The 27,229-nt window shown below is 39.3% G+C and overlaps 1 protein-coding gene across 1 annotated transcript in view; it reads left to right on the top strand.

The window, feature by feature from the left end:
- Window positions 1-283: 283 nt before the first annotated feature.
- SPECC1 (sperm antigen with calponin homology and coiled-coil domains 1) overlaps window positions 284-27,229 on the top strand; it is a 280,120-nt gene continuing 253,174 nt past the window's right edge. The window contains 3 exon segments of the mRNA XM_051992088.1: window positions 284-946; window positions 14,317-14,494; window positions 23,079-23,214. Of these exon segments, the coding sequence (XP_051848048.1) occupies window positions 14,348-14,494; window positions 23,079-23,214 (283 nt within the window). The 5' untranslated portion in view covers window positions 284-946; window positions 14,317-14,347.

Here is a 27,229-nt window from a genome sequence, read left to right as displayed (position 1 = left end):
CTAATGTAATATAACAATATCATATAGCATAGTACAATATGGTATCCAATATATAAGATTACATAACAGGTACAGTATAATATAATATAGCAAATACAGCATAATAGTAGTCTAATCATTTGTTTAAAAATAAGCGGTGTCAACATCTTAAATCTTGGGTTCAAAGCACCTTAGAAAGGTTCTTAGAAATCAGTGAATCAAAGAGACCAGGATGACGAAACAATAACAACGGGTTATGAATGGCTTTAAATATCAGGTTAGGAAGTTTTTATTTTATCCCACTCATAATAGAAGGCTTTTGAGTAAGGGAGTGACATGGGTAGAGCTTTGTTTGTATTAGGAAGATAATTTGAGTGGTTACGAAATGGATGTGTTAGTAAGGGGAGATGTTGGAAGCAGAGACACTAAATAGGAGGATGTTGATAGGACCTGGGTCGGGGTTTTAGTGAATGATGGTCTGAACTAGGATCACAGGAGAGGGGAATCAAGAGAAGGAATAGATTTGAGAGCTGAGCACCTAGTTGGATGTAGGAGCATTGGAGGAGTGAGGAAGAGGAAGGGTCAGAGATGGCTCTTTAAGCCTCGGGGACTTGATGGACAGTAATGCCGTGACCAGAAATGGGGGAGTTGGGTGGAAAGACAGTGAGTTCTATTTTGGGCCCGTCCCACCTGAGGTGCTAACGAGCAGGCTATTCCACTGGAGATTTCCAGAAGACAGGTGGAGAGATGAGACCGGGTCAAGGAAGAGAGCAGGTCTGGATGAATAGATTTGGGAGTCATCTGTACACAGGTGATAATTGAAACCATGGGAATGAATGACATCATCAAGAGAGAGAGAGAGTATACAGAGAGAAGAGTACAGGACCCAGGCAGAGCTTTTGGGGGATACTCACTCTTAAAGAGTGAGAGAAGGATCATGAATGAATGAAGAAGAGTGGTCATCCAGGTAGGAGAGGAAAAACAGGAAAAAACAGTATCCTAGAAGACCAGGGAGAAAAAGAATATCGAGATGGTGGGGTTAGAAAATTAGCAGTAAAGGCCAGCTGTGTGGAAAATAGCAGTAAAGTTAGGGAGAGTGAGGCATAGTAACTGATAGTTATTAGTGGTACATTGGTCTGGGTCTGGATCTTTAAAGCAAGCCCATTACTAGTTTCCCGAACTAAACTATTATTGACATACTAGCCATTGTATGTGTTGTTTTACATTTTATGTGTTCTGCTCATTTCATTTTGCAACTTATTCATATCAGACTTCCTGTGTCAATCAGTGTTCTTCATTGTCATCTTTTCTTGTAGTGCAATAATCCTCCATTATGTTCCTGTACCCTACTTGGTTAGCCATTTCCCCATCAATGAGCACATGCTGTTTTTTCATTCCTTGGTTCCAACAAAAACTGCTGCTATGAATATCTGGAAATACATAGAACCTCTTTTGTTTTCCTTTTCTTTTTTTTAAATTTTAAAAGAGTACATAGTACCTCTTTTCCTTTCTTTTTCTTCCTTCAATTTTTAAAATTTCTTTAGTCTGTTTCTTGGTGAAAGAACAGAGAACTTCTTAAGTCACTTAAAAAAAGTCATAATTTCACATTCTTTTCCCAAATGGTTAGACCAGTGCATGACCAACAGTGTATGACTGTGCTTGTCTTTTCACATCACCTTTGACATTGAATGTTTTCATTCCCAGCCTCTGTTAACATACTGGTTTGTAGGCACTTTCTAATACATAAGTGACTTTCCAAAAGAAAGTTGAATTCAGTGAACCAAGAGCTTCAGTTGATATTGAGAATTCTCCACTTAGAAAAGTCAGCTCTCTTTGCACAGGCAGGCAACTGCCTAAACTTCATAATAAAATAAGAAGATGCTGGATAAAGAGTGGAGGGAAACTTTAAGGTCATTTGCTTCAAAGTTTTCATTTTTCACTTGAGGAAATTGAGGGCTCAGATGGATAGGTTAAGCAAACCTGCCTAAGATCACCCAGAGAGAGTAAAAGCCAGGGTATGTCATTGGGATGATAGATTTGGATAGAAGGAAGCTCAGAGATCCTGTAGCCCAATCAAAGGCTTCATTCTGTAATAATCCTGAAAGGTAGAATTTGAATCCAGGTCCTTCTTGACTCCATATTTAGTCCTCTCTCCAAATTGACTCCTCTATTGAACTTTGAGGGTTAGGGTTTAGGGCCTATCCCTGCTTGCTTACAACAACGTCTGATTCTCATGATAGTTGGATTCTTCCATCTGCTCCTTTTTCTTTTTCATTTTCCCCTTCCCAAATCAGAATAGATTGCCCCGTGTCAGAGAAGAACTCTTTCCTCAGTCCTGTCAGGTCTAACTGGTTCCTGCTACTGAGCTTTGATCTAATTAGCCAAAGAATGAAGAATGTTAAAGACTAAATGGTTTTCCAGAAGAGTTGAACCAGTTCCAGTTCCGCCCACAGTATATGAGTGTGCCTGCCTTCCCGCAGCCCCTCCAGCATGGACAGCTTCTCTCCTAGCACATTGTACAAAAGCCCCCACGACCAAGGACAGAGAGCTCCCGAATCCTCTGAAAGTACAAGGAGTTTAGCATTTGTCCTGCTGTGCCTGTTTGATGCTCTTAATGATTGCTTGGTACATATTTCTGCTTTATTTTAAAAAGAAAAAGGAGTCGGTGTGTGTGTGTGTGTTGTACACGTGTGTGGGTTGGAGGGAATCTGGAATTTCTCCAGCTCCCTCTGTGATAACTTCATCTGAGTGCATGAATGCCAATCTCAGCCCTACAAGCTCACTTTGAAGTATCATGGCTAAAAAAAAAAAAGCCTAGTGATGATAACGCTTTCAGAATTTAGCTAACATTTATATACAACTTATTATATATTAAACTTTATAATTATTTTTTCATGTGATCATCACAACATCTCTGAGAGGCAGGTGCTATTGCCTGTTCCCCCATTTTACAGATGAGAAAACTGAGACAAACAGGGTAAATGAGTTGCCTAGGATCACACAGCTAGTAAATATCTAAGACTGGATTTGAACTCAGCTCTTTCTGATTATATTCTGACTTCTGAAGATAGACTTTCTGACTTTCTGAAAATAGACTGATTTGATTTACTGTACCACCTACATTTTTTTCCTCTTTTCAATTTAAAAAAATAAATTTTGTTATTTGGAATGGCTCTTGGAGTGGGAAGAGGAAGGATGCTGGGGAGAACTGGCGATATAAAAAGGCATCAATAAAATTAGTAAAATATTAAAAATGTCTTTCTATCCTTTCCCATATTTATCATATTGTTCTTATAGTACAATAATATTTCTTTCTTTGGGGCAGCTAGATGGCATAGTGGATAGATCACCAGCCCTGAAGTCAGGAGGACCTGAGTTCAAGTCTGGCCTCAGACATTAACACTTCCTAGCTGAGTGACCCTGAGCAAGTCACTAAATCCCAATTGCCTTAGCAAAAAAAAAAAATTCTTTCTTCAGCTTGTTTATCCTTTCTCCCCATCTGTGGCCATCTATTGTGTTCTTAGTTCTTTGCTACCATAAAAAGGGCCTCCTGAAATGAATATTTTGACATCCATGAGACCTGGTTTTTTTTTTTTTTTTTGAAATGATGAAGTAACATCTTTGGGTCAAAGGGTATGACCCTTTAGTTACTTTTTTGGACTGATTCCCAATTTTAGCAGCTTTTCTTACACAGCCACAATTTTCATGCAGTTTGAAAGATGAGGCTGTGTTTATACAGTGGATTAGAATCCACATTGTGAGTCACAGACTTGGTCCCCGGAGCTGGGTATGGTTTGAGCTGTCAGAGCCCTTGGGACACAATCTGCATGAAGGATATTTTTTATATGTAGGCACATCCTTGGATTCTTTGATGAGATCTGCTGTCTTGGGGATGTTACGTCTTCCTGTGTGATTGATCCTGCATCTCCAGTAAATCCTCCCCAGGAGTCTACCCAGTGTGGTGGAAGCTTTGCTTCTTCCTTCAGTGGTGTTTATAGGATGTCCACTTTTTAAAAATGGTTCTTGAGATGGTTTGGGGGCCATATCTGTGACTTCACCGGCATAGATGACCCCAAGTGCAGAAACTTTGGTAGTTGGGCAGAGAATGATTTTTAAAACTTTGGTTACCTCCCAATGACCCCAATCCCCGAATAAACACTTCCTCTGTAAGAAAACAGCATGGCCTGATTACACAGTTTCCCTTTTTGTAAATATTGAACATTAGATCTGGAAATAATCTTAGCTTTGACTATCATAAACTGACCGATTCAATTTTTTAAAAAATCCATTTCTATTGATATTAGCCATCCTTAAACAAAGAATAAAAAAGGGGGGAAAGTTTTTTTAAAAATTGACCAACAAATTGAAAAAAAAACTAATGGTTTATGCATTGTTTCACATTCATAACTCCCTACTCCCTCAGAGAAAGGAGGGAAGGAGGTACTCTCTCATAGCTCTTCTTTGGAGCTATACTTGGTCATTATAATTTCATAACCTTCAGTTTGAGGTATTTCATTTTTGTGGTTCCATTTACATTGTTGTGGTCATTATTTATATTGTTTCCTGATTTTTCTTGCTTTGTTCTTAATCAGTATTATATGTCTTTCCATACTTTCCTATATTAATCACATTCACTGTTTCATATATTACAGAAATATTCCATTATACTTCTTATACTACAACTTATTTATCCATTCCCCAAATGATAGCCCTGCCCAGCCATGTGCATGGAATTGAACACTTCTCTAATTCTTTGAGTTCTTCATTTTTTAGGAGTATTTTGCAACTGAGTCTATACAATGTGTCTTTTTGTCTTTTGGTAGATTGATCTCCCATATACACACTATACACTTATGAGTATTTGAATGAGATTTTCCTTTCACTTATTATTATCCATGGATTTTGTTATCGTTATATAGAAATGTCCTTAATTTTTAAGGATTTCTTCTTTCTGTAACTTTGCCAAAACTATTAATTATTTCAGCAAATATCTTTGCTGATTCTCTAGGGTTTTCCATGTAAACCAGCATGTTTGCGAAGACAAGGATGGTTTTATCTTCTCTTTACCTATCTTTATGCCTTTAATGTCTTTCTCTTGGCTTATTGCTATTGTAGGATTTCCTAAACTATATCTAATAATAATGGAAAGAGTAAATATCCTTGTTTTATTTGGTATTTATTGAGAAAAGTTTTAGGATATCCTCATTGCATATGTTATTTTTGGTTTCAGATAGATACTTCTAATGATATTTAAATGGTACCTCAATACCTACATTTTGTAGTTTGAGCTTTTTTAAGAGCATAAAATGAGTGTTGAGCTTTGTCAGGGGCTTTTTCTGCATCTTTTGAGATAATGATGTAGGTTTTTATTTTTAATATGACTAATTATAGCGATTGATTTTCTAATGCTGAACCATCCTTGTATGTGTGAAATTAATCTAATGTGGTTACAATGAATGATTTCTGTAGTCTTTGACAGAATTTTACTTTAAAATTTTGAATCAATATTCATTTATGATATAGCTCTGTAATTCTCCTTGGTACTTCATCCTTCCCTGGCATAGATATGAGGACTATATTTGTTTCATACAATGAATCTGGTAGAGTACTTCCTTGCCCCTCAATTTGGGGAATACCTAATATATTTCCAATTATGGGTATCCAATTTGTTTCCAGTGTTTAGCCACTACAAAAACTGCCAGTAAAAATGTCATATATGGGACCTTTCATTTTATATTTTATCTCTTTGGAATATGGCCTTAGCAATAGCATCTCTAGATCAGTCAGTGAGCATTTATCAAATGCCTACTATGCGTCAGAAACTTTGCTAAGTTCTGGGAATATAAAGAAAGACAAAATTCAGTCCCTTCTTTCAAGGACTCACTGTTTTACTGAGTCAGAGGAGATGGATATTCTTAGTCACTTTCTTCTAATTGCTTTCCAGAATGTAAAATGCCTCCTTTCACCTGTGGGGAAACTGAGGTTCAGAAAGGAGAATAATTTGACTAGGTTCTCACTGCTAACTTATGATAGAGCTTAGTCTATTGCCTTGTGCTCTGAGGCTCCAGATCTTCCCCAAAAGATGTTATTGTTGTTCAGTCATATCTGACTGGGACCCTATTTAGGGTTTTCTTGGCAAAGATATGGAATGGTTCATCATTTCCTTCTTCACCTCATTTTATGATAAGGAAAGTGATCACACACACATTAGCTAGTAAATAGCTAAGGTTGGATTTGAACTCAGGGCCTCCTGACTCCAGACCTATGTTCTAATCTCTGCACCACCTAGTTGTCCCATAAGATATCTGCTCACTTTTCTGAGAGGCAGTGCTCAGTTAGAAGTTCAGGATTCAGATCCCTTCTTTGACACTGACTAGCTGTGGAACTGTGGGCCAATCACCTTAATTTCTCTCAGCCTCAGTTTCCCTGCCTGCAAAATGAAGCTAATAAACTTTGTGCTACTTACATCATATTGTTGAGTGAGGCTTCAGTGGGGGATCATTTATGTAAAATGCTTTGTAAACCTTAGAGTACGATATAAATGTGAGCTATTATTATTTCTTCCTCATTAAAATGTGGTAGATATTAAAGCTGGCATTGCAGAATACCTTGGATGATTTTCATGAAACACATCCAATTATAGGTTAGGATCCGCATCATGGGAGGGAAGGCCGAAGTCGATGAGATCACAGACCCATTGAAGTATTTGACACTATCTTTCTCCCTTCTGGCACCCAGCTAGAAATGATAGACATTTTGAAAGACGTGCCTGAGACTTCCAGGCATCTTCTACCAACCCACATAGCTACCTACAGGGATGGGGTCTGGCACGATGCTGTGGCTTTTTGCTATGGGTGCTTCTGTAGGTGACTTAAAGTTGATTTTCTGGTTGTTTTTAATTGTTCTACCATTTTCAGTCGTACTTGACTTTGTGTCCCTGTTTGGGGTTTTCATGGTAAAGATATTGGAATGGTTTTGCCATTTCCTTCTCCAGCTCATTTGATAAGAAAATTGAGGCAAACAGGGTAAGGTGATTTCCCAGGATCATATTTACTAAATGTCTAAGACCAGGTTTGAAATCAGGATGATGAGTCTTCACAAAGTGAAGTCCATTAGAGAGTAAAAAAAAATGGCCAATAGGAGAAATCCAGAGAAACTTGGAGTGAAGTGAGCGGAGCCAGGAAAATAAAAGGCATTGTGACCACAACAATGTCAATGAGAACAATACAAAAAGGCAGCCAAACTCTCATTTTGTTTGAGGACCAATTTTGATTCCTAGCATAGGTGGAAATCACCTTTTCAGCCCCTCAGTAGAGAAGTAGAGGGAATTTCCTTATTGAAGTTCCCCAGCATGTTAAAATACACATCACGAATGTCGACAGAACAACAAATGCCCATCTCACATTGACTCCATAATCTCTTCCTACGTAAGAAATCACTTTGTAGAGTTGACCAGAGGAGCAAGGATGAACGTCTATTCTTTGTAATAGGCTGCTGAGTTTGGACGGCAGAGACCCACAGCTGGCTCCATCCCCAGGCTCACTCTGGCTCCCAGTTCCTGACAGGGGCTACTCACCTCGTTGTGGTGTTGTGGAAATGTGAGGGATAATTGGTCTTGGGTGCAGAGTTAGAGCTGAAAACAATCTCCCATTTTATTTTTCTAATCTAAATTCTTCATTTTACAGGAGTGGAAAAGGAACCCCAGAGAGGTTAAGTCAAATGATATCAACAGGCATTTATTATTATTTATTTAACCAGGAACTAGAATTAGGGCTGTGGTTAGTGATGGCTGGCTTCCTATTCAAGGTGGATTGAATTGTGGATAAGAGGTTTTGTGGCAGAGATTGAGAAGATAAATGACAGAATAATTGGAATTAAGAAATAAATTACTATAATAATACTAATAATAGTTAACATTTATATAGTACTTACTACATGCCAAGTACTGTATTCAGTGCTCTACAAATAAATCACTTGATTCTCACAATAATCCTGGTGCTATTCTTAGTCCCATTTTATAGATGAGGAAACTGAGGCAAACAAGGTGAAATGACTTGTCCAGGTTACACAGCTACTAAATGTCTGAAGGCAGATTTGATTTCAGCTTTCTCCCCGACTCCAGACCTAGTGTTCTGTGCACTGTGATGTCCCCTTTTCTCCCCACCCCTGATAATATTGGTTAGAAGGTGGTCTGTAAACTATTTTCATGTTAAACAGTTGTTCTGTTAATTTATCTCCCCTCCATAAATCAGTGGTCTCTGTTATCTGTTGTGCATCTCCCCCAACCTCAGTATCTGTATGTGTAAAAATTCCCATACCCAGGAATGCTTTTACTTAGGCTTTTTGGAACTCTGCTTCCCTTCAAACTTCAATTTAAATACCACCTCCTTCAAAAAAAACTTCCTGTTTTCCCTCCACTGCTAGGACTTTCCCACTCCCAGTCAATTTGAGTTTATTTTCATGTCTGTCCTCATCTCCATCTTAGTAGAATAGAAGCTTCTCAAGAGCAGAGACTTCTTTTTTTCTTAATAGTATTTTATTTCTCTAAATACATGTAAAATAGTTTTCAACATCCATTTTTTTGCTTTAAGATTTTTTTATTAAAGCTTTTTATTTATAAAGCATATTCATAGGTAATTTTTCAACATTGACCCTTGCAAAACCTTGTGTTCTAAATTTTCCTCCCTTTCCCTCACTCCCTCCCCTAGATGGCAGGTAATCCAATATATGTTAAATATATCAAAATATATGTTAAATCCAACATATGTATACATATTTATACAATTATCTTGGCTACATAAGAGAAATCAGATCAAAAAGGAAACAAAACTGAAAAAGAAAACAAAATGCAAGCAAACAACAGAAAGAGTGAGAATGCTATGTTGTGATCCACACTCAGTTCCCACAGTCTTTTCTCTGGGTATAGATGACTCTCTTCATCACAAGATTATTGGAACTGGTCTGAATCATCTCATTAGGAAGAGCCACGGCCATCAGAATTGATCATTGTATAATCTTGTTGTTGCCATGTATAATCAACATACATTTTTGTAAAACTTTTGTGTTCTAAATTTTACTTCCTCCTCCCCAAGACAGCAAGCAATCTGATATAAGTTAAACAGGGGCAAGGCTTTTAAACATATTTTCATATTTCTCATCTTGTGCCAGAAAAATCAGACCAAAAGAAAAAATGAGAAAGAAAATAAACAAATAAAGAAAAAGGTGAAAATACTATGCTTTAATCCATATTCAGTCTCCATAGACTCTCTCTCTAGATATTATTAGCATTTTCCATCTCAAGTTTTTGGAATTGCCTTGAATCACTTTATTGTTGAAAAAAGCCAAGTCCATCACAGTTGATCATCACATTGTTACTGTATACAACATTCTATTCACTTCACTTAGCATCAGTTCATGTAAGTCTCTCCAGGCCTCTCTGAAATCATTCTGCTGATCATTTCTTATAGAACAATCATATTACATTACATTCATATACCTTAACTTATTCAGCCCTTCCCCAACTGATGGGCATCCACTCAATGTCCAGTTCCTTGACACTACAAATAGTGCTGCTATAAACATTTTTGCACAGGTGGGTCCAAGGGCCATAGTGCCAAAGGAGAGCATAGCCTTTCCAACTTTTGTTTCTATGGCCCCAGCTCCAAAAGGTGCTTAATAACTGCTTGTTGGTATATTAGGGAGTGACAATGGTGTTAACATTTGGCAGCAAAACTTTTTAAATTTTATTTTTAGCAAAGAATCTGATAAAATCATTGACCCTAAGATATGTGTCCTATAAGTCTTTAATGTACTCCTTTCTTAAGGAAATATTTGTGTGTGTGTGTGTGTGTGTGTGTGTGTGTGTGTGTGTAGGGTGGGTTGTTTGTTTTTTGATTTTGGTTCTGTTTTTGTGATTTTAGAGAACTCATAGTAATTGTAGATTCCAGAAACTTGCTTGTAATTTAAAGTCTCAGAGAGTTATTACAAATGAGGAAACTGAGGGCAGAGGAAGGGAAATAATTTGTACAATGAGATTCAGGTCATAAATATGAGGCCGATTTGAACCCAGGACCTGTGACTTCAGAGGCAGCTTCCCTTTCTCTGTACCATGCTTCCTCCTAGACCCCAAAGGTATCATCACTCCTCTTGGGGAAAATTTTTTGAAATAAACTAAGAAAGTTGTCACCACTGTCAACCCTTCCCCTAATACACTGACCCAGCTGCTGCTGCTTCAGTCTACCTTTGGCCCAGAGAACTCAGGGAGAGTATTTCTGCCCCCTCATAACTAGAGGAGGATCCTTGGCCCTCAGGGCCAACAGGATGCTGGGGTAGACAACATGGTGATCAGATGAGAGATCTGTCAATTGGTGGAGTCTGCAGGAATGCCTGGCCGCTGGCTTGTAGGTGCAAGTCAAGTCCCAACAGGAATCTGAGTGGGCCGATCTAGCCCAGGAGGCCCAGCTGCTTCCATGAGCCTGTGGTCAGGCAGACCTGAGAGCACTCAAGACAAATATAAGCTATTAGTGTAGACGGCACATCAATCTGATATGGGATGGGAGGAAGTCATTTGTTTTTCCCCAGTGGTGGTTAGGAGGGGGGAATTGATGCATAAGAACCAGATGGTCTCAAGGAGGTTAAGGAAAGCTGAGGAAGCTTGAGGGATTGATAGCTTCCGGGTCACTATCCCTGTAGACCAAGAGGCTGGCCACCCCAAACATCCATCCATCAGCAGCCAGGAAAACAATTCAGAGGATTAAAAGATCCCGGATCTAGAGCTGGAATGGATCTAGTCCAACCTCCTCATTTTACAGATGAGGAAACTGAGATACATTGTATATACAATGTACTATTGATTAATTTTGTTATTTTTTTATTCTAGTCCAACCTCCTCATCTTATAGATGAGGAAACTGAGGTACAGAAGAACTAAGTGTGACTTGCCCAATGCCATCCACATAGTGAATGGCGGGATGGAATTTGAACCCAGTTCCTTCATCACCAAATGCTGGATGCTTTCTGCTCTAACATACGGTCTGCTGTTGTATGTTTTTGTATTTACCCATCTGTGAAATTCATATAATAAAAGCACCTGCTTCCCAGATGGTTTTGAGGATCAACTGAGATAATATTTGTAAAGTGCTTTGCATATCTTCAAGCTCTGTGTAAATACTATCAATTATCACAGGCTTTATGTGGTGTGTGTTTACATGTATATATTGTCACCTTAATAGAACATTAGCACTTTTTTCCTGAGGCAATTGGGGTTAAGTGACTTGCCCAGGGTCATACAGCTGGGAAGTGTTAAGCGTTTGAGGTCAGATTTGAACTCAGGTCCTCCTGACTTCAGGGCTGGTGCTCAGAATATTAGCATTTTGAAGGCAAGAATTATTTATTTCACTTTTGTCTTTGCGTCTTTAGCGCTCTAGCCAATACCTGGCACACAGCTTAATAAATACTTGATAGATTAACACATAGAAAGCGTAAAATATATAATGTATATAGGTGTGTGTGTATATATGTATAATGTCAAGTACATATATATACACATAGTATATATACATGTGTTATGTGTGTTTACATATTTACAGACTTAGTTTTCTCATCTCAAAAACAGGGGATGAAAGGCAGAGGAGAGCCTCAGGAGTTAGGAAGTTTCACCCCTGATAGACTGACTTGGCAAATCCTCTGGGCAACCTTTCTAGGACTGTGCTTCCTCCTCTTTAAAACAAGGAAACCGGATTGAGGTACCGCCCAGATCTAGCTCTGTGATTCTGTGATTAGGCTAACCCCTCATTTTTACAGAGGAGGAAACCGAGGGAGGAAATGTTCTACCTAGAATCACGAAGGCTGCGAGCAATAAAGTAATAGTGTTGAGATTGGAAGCCAGATGCTCCTCTTTGCTCTGTCAAATGTAATGCTGACTCTGATGTTGATTACCTTTCAGGCCATGGGCTATATCCTATATTCTCCCTCTGAGCCTTATTTTACTCACCTGTAAAACGGGACTAATGATGTTCTTCTTCCCAACTTTGCAAGACTTGTAAATGTTGTCAACTTTGCAGTGCTAGATAAAAAGAAGATAACAGTAACTAAGCTGCTTCCTTATTTCGGAAATAATAACAGCAACAAATAATTTCTTCAAGACCAGAAAGTTGGTTAGGCTCAAAGTTGTGACAAGAACCCGTGATCCCTTCTACTTCCTCCTCCAAACCTCCAACACCTTTCCTTTCCTCAAAAACTATTTTTACTTATATCAGTAGTTTTTAAGTCACTTTCATTTCTAAAGATGTCTCCCCCTCTGCTCCCTGCCCCCCCCATAAGTCTTCATAACAATATGTTAGAGCAGAAAACATTTGGCATTTGGTGATGAAGGAACTGGGTTCAAATTCCATCCCTGCTGATGGTGTAGGCAAGTCACACTTAATTCTTCTGTACCTCAGTTTCCTCATCTATAAAATGAGGAGCGTGGACTAGAATAAAAAATAACAAAATTAATCAATAGTACATTGTATATACAGTGTTCCCCAGCCATAGTCCTCCATCTTTGTCAAAGAGGGAAAAAGTTCATTTTCTCATTCCTTCTTCAGGGTCATTATAATCACAAAATGTTAAGAATTTTGTTGTTCTTTCTTTCCATTTTTCATTGTGGGCGTGTATATTTTTTCCTGATTCTACTTGCTTCAATTTTTTCATCTTTTTTTTTCATAGAAGTCTTTCCAGACTTCTCTCAACTCTTCTCACTCCTTGTTTCTAAAGTACGGTAATGTTCCATGACATTTATGTGTCACAATTGGCTTAGCCATTCCCAATCATTGGACATATCCTTTTGCCAATTTTTTCTTCAGTGCTGACCTTTTCTTCTACTATTCTGCCTTAGGCTTCTTTGAATAGCTTATTAAACTTTAGCACTAAAGGATTTTGTTGTTGGGTGTGACCAAAGATATCTAAATATGGAATATGGTTTTGTCATTATGTAAAATATGTTCTCAAAAAACTCCACAAAACAAACTTTGGAAAAGAGGGTTGGAAAAGCTATCCTTGTGTTTTTGTGATCATTTTGTAGTTGGCCAATTGGCTTTTGTGTATTAAATTGACTTCCTGTGAAATGTTCAGGCTCTGTCTCTGGAGATGGAGGAGATGGACTAGATGGATTTTTCCTCCCCTTCCCATCCCTTCCTCTGCTATGCTTATGGTTTTCACTTCAGCCAATCTGCTCTAGAAGGGCTGACTGAGTGTTGTTACGTGACCCTGTCCCAGAAGTCCTTGTATTCCCAATGGAAAATTAAGTTTAATGAAAAGAGATGCTTCTTTTAGGGAAGAAAGAATTTTGTGTGGAATTTAAAAACTGTGACCTCTTGTTAAGTGCATCCATTTTGGTCTCGAAAGCCCTTGTTGATATTAAGGAAGGAATGTTCTATTTTCAGCTAGATCTGAGGACTAGGTCCTCAGGATGATAGCAAGCACAAGAAGGCTTGGTGATGGCAAGTAGCCGATGTGCTGATACGCTCACACATACCCTCTTAAGATACTGCTAATTTGGAACTATGCTCAAAAAGTTATCAAACTATGCATACCCTTTGATCCAGCAGTGTTTCTACTGGGCTTATACCCCAAAGAGATACTAAAGAAGGGAAAGGGACCTGTATGTGCCAAAATGTTTGTGGCGGCCCTGTTTGTAATGGCTAGAAGCTGGGAAATGAATGGATGCCCATCAATTGGAGAATGGTTGAGTAAATTGTGATATATGAACGTTATGGAATATTATTGTTCTGTAAGGAACGACCAGCAGGATGAATACAGAGAGGACTGGCGAGACTTACATGAACTGATGCTGAGTGAAATGAGCAGAACCAGGAGATCATTATATACTTCAACAATGATACTGTATAAGGATGTATTCTGATGGAAGTGGATCTCTTCGATAAAGAGAGCTAACTCAGTTACAATTGATCAAAGATGGGCAGAAGCAGCTACACCCAAAGAAAGAACACTGGGAAATGAATATAAACTGCTTGCATTTTTGTTTTTCTTCCCGGACTACTTATACCTTCTGAATCCAATTCTCCCTGTGCAACAAGAAAACTGTTCGGTTCTATACACGTATATTGTATCCAGGATATAATGTAACCTATTCAACATGTAAAGGATTGCTTGCCATCTGGGGGAGGGGGTGGAGGGAGGGAGGGGAAAAATCAGAACAGAAGTGAATGCAAGGGATAATGTTGTAAAAAATTACCCTGGCATGAGTTCTATCGATAAAAAGTTATTTAAGATACTGCTATAGTTCAGGATGTTGAAAATGTAATTTTCTATTTCATTGTTTTCTTTTCTGTTGCAGCCTCCTCTAGGAAGTAGGACCCCCTAGAACAATGAAGAGTGTAGCCAAATCCTGGGGCACAACAGTAAAACAAGGGACCCATGGGATTGAGCGGGGACGCCCCATTCCTCCAGCTACTTCTGGCATGAAGACTTCCAAATCTTCTACATCACTCTCTTTTGAGTCTAGACTCAGCAAGGTACTGATTTTTTTTTAAGTACATAACAAATTGGTGATAATTTTGAATAATACATAGAATGAGGGATGGGGATAACTGTTCTTCTGCTGGGGAAATGCAAGTGAGTACTTAAAGGCAGACCCATCTGACTGCAGGGGAATTGACCAAAAGACATTTATTAAGCACCTACTATATATCAGACACTGTGTTTGGTGCTAAGAATATAGAGAAAATGACTGAAACAATCCCTATCTTCAGGGAGCTTACATTCTATCAATCAGTATTTATTAAACACTTACTACTATGTACTAAACATCTTGCTAAGCCAGGGATACAATGGAACAATTTCTTCTCTCCAGGAAGGGAAGGGTGGAAGTGGATAGACTGGGCTGTATAGGGACAGAGAGGAAGATGGAGTTAGTATCCCAATATCACAAGTATCTGTGTTTCTATTAGTTTGGATAACTTCTCCTATGTAAGTATCCATGTGATAGTAGTTCATTTCTTGAGTTGTAGCCAAAATAATCATCCATTGACTATCTTAGTGTACAGAGACAAAAATGAAGCATTCCCTATTCACACAGAGCTTATCTTCGAATAAGAATATAAAGGAAATATGAGAAAAGAGATTGTGTGAACTTGTTTACTTTATTACTGACTTTGGGCTGAGGGGAAGAGAGCCTGCAAAGTGTACATAAAAGCTTACAGCTCCTGTGAAAACCCTACTCCTGTGTTTTATTATGATATATAGGTGACTCTATACTCTGGAGGAACCTACCAGGGGATTACAAGCACGGGATCTACCAAACTGGAAAGGCTTTGAATGTAGGCTCAGCAGCAGGCTACTTGTTTCCTGTCTGAGGTTTAACTTGGTTTAAGCTTGTTAAGTTTGGAAAAACTCATCAATAGAAGGTTACATACTAGATTATCTTTTTATTTTCAATTTTTGACAAAAACAGCTCATAGTGCAGACTGTTAAAGGAGTTAAGTTCAATTCAAGCATTTATTAAGTGCCAATTATATGCTTTTCCTAAGACAAATTGAATGTTCATAGTAAATCATGTACCAATATGGTACCCTAGAAGTGGAAGACGCCAGACTGCCTTAGAATTTAGGGGGTAGAACTTGTCTAGTTTGGAAAATTTGTACTTATTGACAGTGGGCCTATTAGTGGCAGCTGCACTTCCAGGCTGTGTGAGATAGAAAACTATATAGTCTCCCTCAAAAGAAAAATAGTCTCCCTCAAAAAACAGAGGCCCTGAAATTAATGTGAATTAGAAAGCAACTTGACAAACTTGAAAACAATAACATATGTAGCCATGAGGGATAGTGAATCCCTGAGGAACAGTGTCATGACTCACTGTTAGTACAATTTCCTGTTCTGGGACTTCATTATAGAGGAAAGAACTTGGTAAAGCAAATGAATTCACAGAAAGCTGGGGCTGCTCATTAATCCCACTCAGTGTTTTGGGGATCTCCAGTTCCTCTGTAGTAAAGCTTGATATAGGAGGAAAACACAAAATATTACCCCATCAATACCTCTAACCATCCCATCCCCATTCTTCATTATATCATCCCTTTCCCCACTGCTACCCTTCTACTTGCCCTTTGGGAGAGAGGAAAGAGAGAGAAGCAGGAGTACTGGATAGAGAAAGAATAGAGGAGGGAGAGAAGGAGGGGAAAGCAAGAAGAGAAATTTCTGTCTTCTCAAGAAAAGAGGAAAAGAGAATGTAATTCCTTATGGGCAAGAAATGTCTTTTTTTTTTAAATTTGCATTTCCAGCACTTATTATTTAGTATCTGGAATATAAAATGGACTTAATAAATTATCTGTCTGTCTTTCTATCTCTTATCCAGCCATTTATCCATCCATCTATCCTTCCATCCTTTATCCATTCATTCATCCATTGATCCATGCATTTACCTATCTAATCATCCATCTATCTGTCGAATTCATCTATCTAGCTAGTTAGCTATTAATCTCTTCCTGTCTAATTAGGGAGATCTCTTTTCTGGAAGGATTGGTGGAAGGGACAGTGAGAATGAATGAAGTAAAGAATCGATACATTAATACCATTTGCAATTTAGGTCAATGGCCTTTTTGCATCCCTTGAATCTGTTTGCATGTCATAAGGCTACTCTTTGGTGAAGAATATGCAGGAGGAGGTATCTAGTTTGTTTCTTCTTCACAATCAGAAAAAAAAAAACGAAGACACTGGAGCCAGACCAGAATTTTTAGCTCGACAGCTATTTGACCAGGATCGTTTTTTTAAAGAGTATTGTCCCTAATTATCAACTATTTATAAAAGATTTTAATGAGATTCTGGCATTCCTAAATATTAAAGTCCAGATTACATTACGGCCAGTGGTTAAGAATTTAAGACTTATTATCTTAGAGAACCTCTTTATAGTAATATTTTTATTGATTAAAAATAGCCTAGCAAAATGGATAGAGGAACATCCTTGTAGCCAAGAAGACCCGAGTCCAAGTCTTCTGAGCCATACAGGTTGTGCAGTACTGAGCAGATCACTTAAATCTTGTTGTCCTTGGAAATTCTTTTAAGACTATAGGACAGTTGATGATCTACATTGGGAGAAGGAGTTCCTACGCTGGCAACTCCTTGCACCAATGGACCACAAGTCCAGTTCAAAACCCAAACCAATACATTTTATTGACATCTTTTGTTCTGACCTCACCTCTATTTCTGAATCTAGTTTTTGTCCTTTCTCTTCCATTGGGCTATTCTAAGAAACTAAGATTTTTTTTAAAGAGAGTAAAATAGTTCAGTGAATCTAACAAATGAATCTCCCTCCATACAGAAAGTCTCTATGGAAAAATAAGAGATATCTTATTTCCTTTTCATCTGCGAAAGGTGCTCAGTGGCTTAAAATTATAAAGAAATTAAAAATGCTTATTAAACATTATCAGAGTGTCAGCTTGACCAAGGTACATACATGTCTATGTTTCTGTTTCTATAGTATCTTCTAGAGAATTTTAAAGACATTTATCAATAGGGTTGAAATATTAATTTCTATAATTAGGGAGTATGATATGAAAAATGGGCTTAGCAAAGGGGACTGGGAAAGCTTGATCAAAGAGGTGGGAGGAGAACAGACAGCACAGGCAGATCCCAAGAGAGAAAGAGACAGACATAGAAAGAAAGAAGAGAAGGGAAAGAAGAAGAGGAAGGGAGAGTGAAGAAAGAAGGAGGGAGAAGAGGAAGAGATGCACAATGTCATGAGTACTCAGAGAAGAGAGAATATCCAGGTGGGGAAAGGTGGCCACCAATGACACATACTGCAGAGAGATCAAAGAGGATAAAGACTAAGAAAAGATCATCAGAATTGGCCATTAAGACATCACTGACACCTCTGGGAAGAGCACTTTTTGTTGAGTGATGAGGTGGAAAGCCAGATTGGAAAGGACTGAGAAGTGAGCATGCGGAAGCAGCAGCCTACACAGCTTTTTCTCTGTCTAGGAATTTGGCAGAGAGAGAATAGAAATATAGGACAATATCTTAAGGAGGAATAGGATTTAATAAAGGGTTTTACCCCCCAGGTTGAAGGAGATGGATACAGCATCCATGTTTGTATGCAGCAGAGAAGGAATCAATCAGTAGATGGGTTGAAGATTAAAGTGGAGAATGCTTATAAGGACAATCCCATTGAGAAAGACAGCAGGAGGTGATGAATTAAGGGGTTGGCTTTAGTGAAGAAAAAAGCCATTTCCTTATCTCAGATTGGAATTAAAGGAGAGAATGGGGATGAGGTTAAGAGGTTTTACCTGGCATACAACAAGAGTATAATAAGTGCTCCCTGTGTTGTTGGGTCAAAGGAATGAGTTGTATATAAATAATTGTTTATTCTGATAATTTTAATTGTTTTCTTCCTTTTGTTTAATTGCTACATCAGTTCATATAAATCTCTCCAGGCCTCTCTGAAATCATCCTGCTGATCATTTCTATAGAACAATAATATTCCATCACATTCATAGACCATCATTTATTCAGCCATTCCCCAACTGATGGGCATCCACTCAGTTTCCAAGTCCTTGCCCCTGTGAAAAGGATTGCTACAAACATTTTTTGCACGTGTGGGTCCAAGGGTATAAACAGATTGATAGCCCTTTGGCTGTGGTTTCAAATGAGAGCCTTTCAAACTTTTATTTCTGTACCTCCAACATCTAGAAGGTACTAATAACTGTTTGTTGGTGATACAAACAAGTTTCAGTCCTGGTCTGACAATAGGATTGTATATCTCTCCCAAATCCCCTACTCCCTGAAATCTGACTTCTTTAAAACCTGTGGCCTCTTATTTTCATTGATTTTTCTCATCCCATGTTGATCATTCTGTAACAAAGATAAAGAAAATTGTGAATGAATAAAACATTTGAATTTTAATTAAAAGGAATATAAAAATATTTTTAATTATCATAAATACTGCTTCATGAGGTAATAGTATGTTATTATATTTTTATTATTTTGTTTTATTATTTTTCAGGAATTTTTTTCCTCTTTCAAAGAGTCTTTATTTTAGTAGTCTGTATTCAGACCACTTATCAGAAGAAAAAAATGAAGGCTAAATTAGCATCCTTGTGTGTCAGGTGCTTTTTTTCCTAGGTCTGTGTAGAGTTTGAACATATAGATCCTCTGTAGGATAGGGGAACTGCAAGATAACATTCCCTGCCCTCAAGGGGCTTATAGGCTAAAGTATGAGAGAGAAATACAGAGAACCCCAAAGGATAAAATGTGTATTTGTTGAAGACCAGAAAGATAAACTGATCAAATCTGTTCATAATGACTGGAGTTAAGTGAAATCATTCAAGTCAGGTAAAGAGAGAGCAGAACGCTAGAATATTGGGCAAGGGGATTGGTAGAAGGAACACTTGGTCAGAGGAGCTGACACTAATCCCCTGCATGATCTTGAACAAGTCACTTTGAATTATAATTCCATCTGGAAATGAGAGGACTGGACTAGATGGCCATTGTCCATGGTTATCGATCTACTTTTCCAGGATGCCTTAAAACAGAACTAAGGATTATGGGGTCTCAGAATCATAGCTCTAGAACAAGAAGGGACTTTGGAGCTCATCTAGTCCAACCCCCTCATTTTACAGAGGAGAAAACTGAGACACACGGGGATTATACAAGTAATAAGTGAGAGAGGTAGGGAGGATTTAAGCCCAAGACCCTGGATCACAAGGGGAAGGCTGTCAGGATCAGGGAAGAACCTTAGAACATAGAATGTCAGAGCTAGAAGGCATCTTAAAGGTTATAGTTCTTACAGGGGTAAACAGTTCCAAATTTGGGGAAGTGGCTTGACCAGGATCATACATCACTATGTCCCAATCCTCCTGCCTACTATTTAGCTCGGGCATTTGCTGTTAATTAGGTGCTGTCCAACATGCCCTCAGCTTTCAGATTAAAACCATCTTTATGACATGAGAAAACAGGAGCATTTGCCTTTGGAAGTAGAACAGAAGCATGTTTGCGATCATGCGTCTGGAATTCCCTGATGTCAGTCAATCCACTTCCCGTCTTTATTTGGGGAGCTCTCCAGGGACTGTTCGGCCTCCACAGTCGGATGTGTCTCATTGCTCTCACCCACTTCCTTTGGTGTTCAGGGAGCGAGGCTCCACCCCTGCCCCAGCATGGGGTGTCTGGAGTGTGGGGTAGAGAACTCAAGCAGCAAGCACTGCCACCAGAAGCTGTTTTTAACTGGACTGCTGGCACCTCCAGGTGGAAAGAGCCAGTAGGCCCCGCCTTGGAAGCCCCAAGAACTGGGGTCTAGGCCAGGAGCTCCCTCCCTGTGTGATTTGGGTGTGATACCTGTGCTGGGTGATCCAAGAGAGACTAAAATTAAAGAGAAAAGGAATTTCAGATTAGTGGACGACAGCCTTCTCTTTTTGGTGATATCAGGGGATCGTTTTGCAGTGAAATGCATTTGAGGTCACCAATTGATGCCATTAATGCCTTTGTTCACAAAGACTCCCTTCTAATCTAGTAAATCTGCCAGATTTGAACTGTATATGGCCCCTTCTTTAGAATAAGCTGCACTCTCCTTCTACCCCTTCTTAAGATGGGGCAGCTCCCTTCTGAAGTCACTGCTAGTGGGTAACCACTGAGTACTTCCATGATGCATCATAAACCTACCAATTGGCTAAGTATAAGCCCCCATGGCCTGTGGCTAGTGGGGGACCTCAGGGATGCTCTTGTCCAGCCCCATCGTCTTACAGAAGATGACATAGCAGGCTGTGTTGTTGGCCAGATGGTTAGTGACCAATCTGGCTAAAGCACTGGTGTAATGCACTTTTCCGCATCGCCTTGTATTGCTGCTCCTCTATTCTACAATTGCCCCTTTTCCTTGGTCACCACAGAAAGAGATTTAGAGCCAGAAATGATGGTAGGATCATGGATGGAGACCTCAAAGGAAATTACAGTTCCAGATAATTCCACTCCACCCCCACATTTTACAAACGAGGAGACTCAAGTGTGCAGCAATCCCAGATAATAGATTTTTTAGAGCTGGAGGGGATCTTAAAAGACACTGAGTTGAATCCTTTCATTTTGCAGGTGAGGAAACTGAGGTAGAAGGAGGTTATTTGGGTAAGAGTCACATATAGATAGCAAGTAGAAGAGCCAAGATTTGAAATTAGATGTTTACACTCCAAATCCTTGACTATTTTTCTATCATACTCCACTGTGTAGAGATTTTTCCTCATTTCTAGAATTGAAATTCTAGATCCCAGCTTCTGAAATTGTGACTTGTGACAATAGGCTCTCATCACTGAAGGTGGGAGTCATGAAATTATGATTTGTTATCAGTAAATGTTTTGATTTGCATACCTATTTTACATATCTTTATATACTCATGATCATGTAAAATTTTCTCAAGTGAAAAGGGGTCAGGAGTGGAAAAAGCCTAAGAAGCCTTATCTTAGAGCATATTATTAAAGAGATGGCTGATGAAATCTAGAAAAGATAACAAAAAATTGGAAAATGAGTTGATGCCCATCAATTAGGGAATGGCTGAACAAGTTGTGGTATATAAATGTAATGAAATGTTATTGTTCTATTAAAAAAAGATGAATAAGTTGATTTTAGAAAGACCTGGAAAGATTTACATGAACTGATGCTGAGTGAAATGAACAGAACCAGGAGTACATTGTACATAACAATAATATGCGATGGTTACTTACAAAAGACTTGGTTCTTCTCAGTGGTTCAGTGATTCAAAACAATCACAAAAGACTTTGTTTTTTTCCTTTCTCTCTCTCTCTCTCTCTCTCTCTCTCTCTCTCTCTCTCTCTCTCTTTCTTTCTTTCTTTCTTTCTTTCTTTCTTTCTCTCTTTCTTTCTTTCTTGCTGAGGCAATTAGAATTAAGTGACTTGCTCAGGGTCACACAGCCAGGAAGTGTTAAGTGTCTAAGGTCAGATTTGAACTCAGGTCCTCCTGAATTTAGGGCTGTGCCACTTAGCTGCCCTTATCCTGATAGACTTTGGACAGAAAATGCCATCTGCATCCAGAAAAAGAATTCAGGAGACTGAATGTATATCAACACCTGCTATGTTCACTTCTTTTTTTTCTGTTTTTTAAAATCTCTCCCATGGTTTTTCTCTTTTACTCTGATTTTTCTCTCCCAGCATGATTCATAAAGCACTGTATGTTTTAAAAAATTAATAAAAACGGAAATCTAGAAAAGAAAGCAATTGATCACAAAGTGTCTGCTTTTGTTCACTCTGAACAAGTCATCCAGATTAAGCTTATTTCCTTTTTTGTGACAAGGTTATTTGACTAGTAAATTACTGGAATGCTGGAGAAATGATAATAATGAAGGTTTTCAAAGTGCTTTACACTTTAATAAAAAAAATGAAACAACCTTATTTTTCCTCCGGAGGTTTATAATCGAATGTGGAGAAATATATGTATTTTTAAAAATAAACGTGACCTAGCACAAAAAAGTGCTTTACAGACATTATCTCATTGATCCTCATGACAATCCTGAGAAGTAGGTGTTATTATTATCCCCATATTACTGATAATGAAACTGAGGGAGAGAGAAGGGACTTGCTCTGTTGTCATATAACTAGTTAGCATTTGAGTCAAAACTTGAATTCTTGTCTTCTGATTTCAAGTCCAAAACATTATTCACCATACCTCCTAAGCTGTGACTTACTGGACTAAAAAAAAACTATTTATTTATTCAAAACTTAAATACAAAACAGAAAAAGAAAAAAAATCTCCATTTGCACAGCAGAACACGAGAGGATTCAAAATATAAAACAACAAATTTCCATTTCAAGAAAGCCCATAAAAATACTACACATTGTGAGTCTCTTTTCCTGTTAGAGGAAAGATAGTGAAATGTGAGTGGGATAATGGTATAATTAGAGGTGAATAACCAAACGCCCCTCCCCCCAGTATTATTTTCAGTGGTTTGATGTGAATTTGGGAAGAGGTCTGCAGTCCCTCAGCAAGTATTTATTAGGCGCCTTCTGTGTTCCAAGTGGTCCATCCCTAGCACTGGGGATGCTCCAGCTCCCAAGGGGAATATTTACAGAATCTTCTTTTTGTCCCCTTCCCTTCTCCTGCTTTTCTGCTTCACAGCTAAAGAGGGCCAGTAGCGATGATATGCTCACTAAACCAGGCAGCGCTAACCCCTCTGGAGTCGTCAGGATGAAGAAAACAGCAACTTCCGGTGCCATCTCAGAGCTTGCAGAGAACCGGTTAAAGAGCTGCGTAGGTAGGCGGGATCTGAGCCAGCCCCAGCCCGTGCCCTCTGTACCCACCATCACTCCCTGCGGCCGCCCGCGGGCCCACTCACTCGAGATTCTGTAGCTCGGAGCTTCTGGGCCCAGCCCGCTGTGACGTGGGTAGTGCAGGCCTTGGGGGGGAGGAGGAGGGTCTCGGGGACATGAGGCAGGCCCAAGGTGGAGACCTGCTTGGGATCTGAGTGCTCGGGCGCTCAAGGACCACGGCCAGGTCAAGGCAGGAGCCAAGGTGGACCCTAGACGTGACATTGCCTCTTGCAAATGTCCGAAAGGCCACGAGTAGCTCACAAGGCTTAAGGCATACCTTGTATTACATATATAAATATATATATGTAATATATGTATTATATTATATATATAAGATAATATATGATATATTGTATAACTTCTTGTGTAGACTCTGAATGGCCCCTTCGGCAGAAGAGTCATGTATTCTTGGCATTTGTGTCCTTGAGATCAGAACGTGGGAGCTGCTCGGTATATATTTGGTGGTTGGTTTTTAAAGACAAAATAAAGACCAATTTTGAGAGTCACAGGGAAGTGAATTCTGCCCCAAAATAAGAACTTTGTAACCGAGAACAAGTCATCTCTCTGAATTTTGGACAACTTCCTAAACTCTTTAAATATGAGACAATGGGCCTATGAGTCTCTGATCTGTGGGTAGGTTGCAGGGGATGAGAAATATGGACAGGTAGTGATCCTCACCATCTGGATGGAGAAGGGAGGGAATCTGCATCAAGTGTTTTACAAATATTACCTCACAGGAAGATCATTCCTAAGGATAGACAACATTTATGTGGCGCCGACTGTGTACCCAGGTTCTGTGCTAAGGACTTCACAATTATCGTCTCATGTAATCCTTGCAACAACCCTGTGGAATGGGGCTGCTGTCATCCTCATTTTACCGTTGGGGAAACAGCGACCAGTGAGCTGCTCAGGTCATACCACCACAAGTATCTGAGGCTGGATTTGAGTTCAGTTCTTCCTAATTCCAGGCCCAGAGGTCTATCCACTAACCACTTCACTGACTCAATGTAGATAAACTCAAAGAGTCAGTAATGACTAACGTCAGGAGTCATAGAATTATCTGGGACTGGAAGAGGGGATCCCAGAAGGCATCTAGACCAAACCCCTCATTTTCTAGATGGGGACACTCAGGCGTAAGGAAGAGGGTAAGTGATTTGCCTTGAGTGATTCCAGAAGGAGTTTCCAAAGATGGCGGGCATCCAGGGACCTTTAATTTTACTGGTTTTCGAGCACTGAGCTTGGGAAGATGGCCCCATCTTCTCTGTCACATTTTTCCGCCTCACATCAGAGTTTCTCTTCATATCAAAGGTCTTAGATTTCAGTTTTTTTGGAAAAAGTAAAAAATGCACATTGTTGGCGACTGTGAAAATTGTTTCCTCCATTACAAAAACATGAAAATCTCTTCTTCCGTTTACTTCTTATGGCATTTTAATCATTTTCCAGGGAATCCTCCTGTTCCTTCCTGTCAGCAGGTTTTTATTATGTGTTGAATGTTTTTATTTAACGGCAGTAAAAAGGAATTTTATTAAAAATCTTGTGGGCTTGTTACTAACTTTAATGAAACGATTTTCTGACTCAATTATGTTTAGACAAAAATGCATCGTCTTTAGTCTAAATGCTTCTTGTTATTTAAATGCTATTTTCCCCCCTAACAGCATTAATTGCTACAATAAATCCTGAAATGCTTAATCATATTTTTTTTCCCCATGATTTTGAGATTAATTTAATTCTGGTTAAGTTGAGAGATATATCACTAGGTGGCGCCAACATCAAGCACATTGACTTGGACACAGCCTTCGATCTTTGATCTGGTTTCATGATTTCATTGGTTTGATCTGAGCTGGAAGGCCCCCAGCAGAACAGTTCAGCTTGCTCTTGGAAAACAGTCCTCACTCTTGGAAACTTTTGAAGGGAAAGAAATTTATCAGACATTTATCTCAATGAAACCCACCTTTGGAAGAGTGGAATAGTCTGGAAAATCCTGTAAGGGCGAAAAGAAGTTCCTGGATGTAGATTCAAAGACTGTGGAATCCATTCCCCTCATTTTACAGATGGGTGAACTGAGGCCCAGAGAGTTGAAGTGATTTTGTTTAATGTCACAAAATGGGGAATAAGGAACAGTTCTAAGAGAAACTCAGGTTATGGCTATAGATATACTTTAACCTTTTTATTTATTTTGAATATTGGGGATTGATTTATATTTTGCCACTTTATCAGTCAATTCCAGTGGCTCCCTATTACTTCCAGGATCATCTATAAAGTCTCTTGTTTAGCATTTAAAGCTTTCCCCAGCCTTTATAGACTTTGTATATCTTATTCCCCCACGTACCCTATAATCCAGCTATATTGGGCTAATTGCTGCCTTTTGCATCTCTGATCCTCATGTCTTTAGACTTCCCCATAGTGGGAATGCTCTCCCTCCTGATATCTGATTCTTAGAATCTTCCAAGACTCAACTTAAGTTTCCTCTGGCCTTTCTATCTCCCTCCCCCATCCCGCTCCTGCCCTCAGCCTCCAATGCCTCTCCCAAATTGATTTATATATATTGTCTCCCCCATTAGAGTATTAGCTCCTTGAAAGCAGGGATTCCTTTTGCTTTTCTTTGTGTCTGAAGTGATCCATTACTGATTGAGCAGGTATGTCTAATGTTCTAACTTTATAAGCAGAAGACTAGAAACGCATGTTAGAAAGGGGTAACTATAAGGCTACCTGGAGGGCCACTCCTTCCTTCGTGGTTTTCTGGGTGCCAGCTTTGAGGAAGTGCCTTACCAGAGCAGGGGGTGATAGACGGCTGGAGGAGGTGCCATATGAGGAACCACTGAGAGAACTGAGGAACCTGGAGAAGGCCCAGGCTAGGAATGGAGAGTTGTGTTTCGAGGGTCATCTGGAAGAAGGAAAAGCTTCATTCTGCTTGGCTTCTGAGAGCAGGACCAGAAACAGTGGGGAGGGGCTAAAAAGGGGGCAGATTTCCTCTAGAAGTCAAGAAAAACTTTGTAAGTCACCATTAAGTGGATTGGGCTGCCCTTCCCTGGAGGCCTCCAAGCAGAGGCTGAATGACCACTTGTCAGCATCTTTGGGTCTGGATTGGACAAGATAACCCAGGAATTCTGTGACTCTGGGAAGGGAGAAACATAGAGTGTGGTCTAGATCACCTCTTGGACTTAGGAAGCACTTGCCTAAACTTTGGGGAGGGATTGTGATGTAGCGGGAAGGCACTGGCTTCAGAGCACTCAGGGGACCTTGAACTAGGCAGTTCCTGAGAACCCTCTTAGTTCTAAATCTATTTTCCAATCTGCTATATAAGATTGTCCTAACCATCATACCCTTTCACTGGGACAGAGCATCCCAAAAGTCCGGATACAATGACTAGTAACTTAAAACTTCACTCAAAGTTTTGGGATTCCCCATATGTACTATTGAGAAGCTGCTGATAAATGGCTTTCCCCTTCAAATAGCAGCATTATCTCCCTCATCATTAACATGACATAATCAAGTTATTACCCTTTCTGGGCCCCCATTTCCTGAACTATAGCTGGATGAAATCCAAGGTCCCGTCTAGCTTTCAATCTCTGATTCCATGTTTCTATTCTATTGAAGCTTGGAACCACACAGAGACTTTTGGGACAGCTTGTATACTGTTGAAAAGTGGTTAGTGCATAATTATACTGATGCCTGGAAGCTGAATGTGAAGGACAGAACAATACCCTATCACTGGGTAGCACGAGGAGAGGCAGCTGACGGTGCAGACCAACTCGTGGGGTCATCCTCTGTCAGAAAGGAACGCCTGACATACAGATTGTGTGACTGAATTATAGATTGTTAAGTTTGTAGTAGATCTGGGTTTGAATTCTGTCACTGATACTCATAAGTCAGTCAAGCTCTTAGGAGTTGGGAGGGATGTTGGATCGTTTAGTCCAGCTCTTATTCTGCCGATGAGTTGAAGTGGTTTGCTGGAGCTCA

This window comes from Antechinus flavipes, chromosome 4 (assembly GCF_016432865.1).
Source record: "Antechinus flavipes isolate AdamAnt ecotype Samford, QLD, Australia chromosome 4, AdamAnt_v2, whole genome shotgun sequence".
Classification (NCBI taxonomy): Eukaryota; Metazoa; Chordata; class Mammalia; order Dasyuromorphia; family Dasyuridae; genus Antechinus; species Antechinus flavipes.
The sequence above is the reverse complement of the archived record's forward strand: the minus strand, read 5'-3'. Positions and strand labels throughout refer to the sequence as shown.